The sequence below is a fragment of the Solanum stenotomum genome, chromosome 8 (genome assembly GCF_019186545.1).
Source record: "Solanum stenotomum isolate F172 chromosome 8, ASM1918654v1, whole genome shotgun sequence".
Lineage (NCBI taxonomy): Eukaryota > Viridiplantae > Streptophyta > Magnoliopsida > Solanales > Solanaceae > Solanum > Solanum stenotomum.
Genome location: NC_064289.1, coordinates 27,765,713 through 27,768,341, shown reverse-complemented (window position 1 = coordinate 27,768,341; position 2,629 = coordinate 27,765,713). Strand labels below are relative to the sequence as shown.

Below are 2,629 nucleotides of genomic sequence, written 5' to 3'. Positions count from 1 at the left end.
AATGATTGATAGATCTAGGTTGCACTTCGTGATTCTCAAAAGGAAGTTTGATGCTTATAGAGCTATGAATGTACTTTAGACATATGGATGAATAAGTAGTAGTGGAATGTGAAAGAAGGATAAGATAATATACCGTAAACAACTAAACTGCCACTAATATCATGTAAAAAAATTTTTGTACAAGCTTGTAATAATACTGATCAGAATGTAAAAATCTATCTAAAAGCATATATGCATACATATTTCTACAAATATTCATCTACCTACAAAAAAAAATAGTACGACTAGTTCATTGTGAAGTACTATTTTTATAACAACATCAGTTATATCAAACAAATTTTTAATGTGGCAAAATAATTATTATTGCTATAATAAATTTCAACTCGTGATATAAAAGAAAAAATTGCTATGAATTTTATCATAATAAATAAATTCATGACTAAATTATTTTATCATGACAAATAACTGTATTAAGGCAATGACTACAATAATTTTTATATAACTTGAAATTTTTTTTTATTTAGCTACAATAATTTCTTTCAAACAATTGTTTCACATTATTCATTGAGGTTACAACTGTTACAGTAAATTTTAACTCATGGCAAAAAATAGTAATTAGCTAGAAAATTTTATTACAACATAAAAATTGTGGCTATATAAATTAACTACTGCCACAATGTCTATAACTTAAAGCAAAAAGATTTATCTAGTTATAATATTTTGATTCAAATAATTTATCATGGCTCAAAGGTTTCTATTGCTGCAATAAGTTTCCACTCATAGCTTAAACTAATATAATTAGCTACAAAATTTTATTATATGTAGCTAAAGTTCTATAGTTATATCGTTTCACAAATATTTTGTTTTAGATAGTTTCTTGTGGCTAAAAAATTATTATTGTTACAATAATATTTATCTCGTGGCAAAATCTCATGATCAACTATAAATATTACTGTAGTCACATGAAATGAGGAGGGAGTACTTTTTTCTTAGTAAAATTACGCATATTATACGATAAGCACGTCAAAGGAGTGGGGTGGGGTGGGGTTGGGGTGGTTTCCAGTTATCCATCCAATAAACACAATGTATGACTGATAAGTTTCTTGATATCTTACTAAATGTACACTAATAAGGTGATAAGTCGCTTTTTCTGATATTTTTAATCCCGTTGAAATGCCTTCCCGTTGAATTATTCTTTGGCTACACCAAAAGCGAAGTATTTCCTGTCTCCTGCACCTACTTCTTTAGCTTTAGCAAATTGCATCCATCAATTTCAATGTGTGTAATTCACTTTTCCAGTAAAGAAAAAACTCAGGTAAATACAAACAAGAGAGCTGTGATATAAAATATTAAATACTTATTCATTCGGTCTAAATTTGTTCTTTTAAGATACAACAGGCTTACTTTTGTGACTTTGAGAGCCTGCATAAGTAAAATCTAACACATGAAATAAATGCCTCTTAATAAACCAAGAAGTGCATTTATTGCAAACCAAATACACCGTATCACATGATAATATATTACAACACCATAACCATTCATCATGGTCGCAAATTAAAATTGCAGATAATAAAATAAAAACAAAACAACCCAAAGCAAAGCAAACCCCCAAATCAATCGTTAAACTTACATCCTCGCGGAACTCAGAGAGCCAGAACAAGACCCGGAACCGACTTACCGACCCGATTAGGTAGACTACTCTCCCAAAGAGAAGGGCAATGCCGTGAAGGAGCAATGGAAGACAAATCCGATGAAGGGGAATTATTATTATTGTCAAGTCGAGTGACTGTGAGAGAGGTATTGAAATACTCTCTAACCTGAGTAATTATCCCATCATTAACAGTCCAAGCGTGAACCCAAGTAATAGAACGATCAGGATCGCAGCCTTCGACAAGGACAGTAGATCCAAAGGCGTCAATACTCTGAGGAATGAATTTGAAAAAATAGTGGTCCGAGTTGGCAGTACCAGTTAGGATGCGCATCAAAAATTGATGTGAAGGTGGACCATGGAACCACCACTCAAGGTCAGAGGCCAGAAGTTTCTGGACCTTATCAACGTCACGTGAGCTCAAAGCTTCATATAGGGCGAGCACCACCCCTTTATTTCTGGTTTCTTCCAGAATTTCCTCAGAATTAGCCAGTTCCAGAGAGAATAGAATACACTATTTATGTACCAACTAATAATGGGATGATGATTAGATTAGATTGGATTGAAAGGGGAAGAAGGTACAGAAGGATTATATAGGAAGGATTCAAGGGTATTAGTGAAATTATCAAGGGTAAGAGGGTGTTTTTGGGAACTTACAAGGGTGAGTACATTTCACGCGCCATTCAGTGCATGAACTTATGTATGGTTGAATGTTCTCGTTTTTCTTTGCGTGGGGACAGAATTTGTTGGGCCCCACCGACTGACGTTTTAATTGTGAGGATGTCTAGCCAATTTTAGTGGATCACCCTGTATGTATTAATTAAAGTAAGGCTGCATTAAGATGAATCATGAATGATTAATTATTATTGTTTTAAAATATCTGCGCATATAAAATTAAAATAGGGAAAAGGGTTAAAAATGTTCTTAACGTATCTCAAATGGTTTAAATATGTCCTTCTTTCATCTGTTGGTTTAAAAATG

The 2,629-nt window shown here is 32.8% G+C and overlaps 1 protein-coding gene across 1 annotated transcript; it reads right to left on the bottom strand.

Moving 5' to 3' along the window:
• Window positions 1-1,458: 1,458 nt before the first annotated feature.
• Window positions 1,459-2,200, bottom strand: LOC125872586 (wound-induced protein 1). The gene has a single exon (XM_049553336.1). The coding sequence runs from the start codon at window positions 1,980-1,982 to the stop codon at window positions 1,644-1,646; it is 339 nt and encodes a 112-aa protein (XP_049409293.1). The 5' UTR covers window positions 1,983-2,200; the 3' UTR covers window positions 1,459-1,643.
• Between the last annotated feature and the right edge of the window lie 429 nt (window positions 2,201-2,629).

Excerpts from the sequence above, each read along its gene's own strand:
- LOC125872586 (XM_049553336.1), bottom strand. The coding sequence starts at position 1,982 with ATGCGCATCCTAACTGGTACTGCCAACTCGGACCACTATTTTTTCAAA.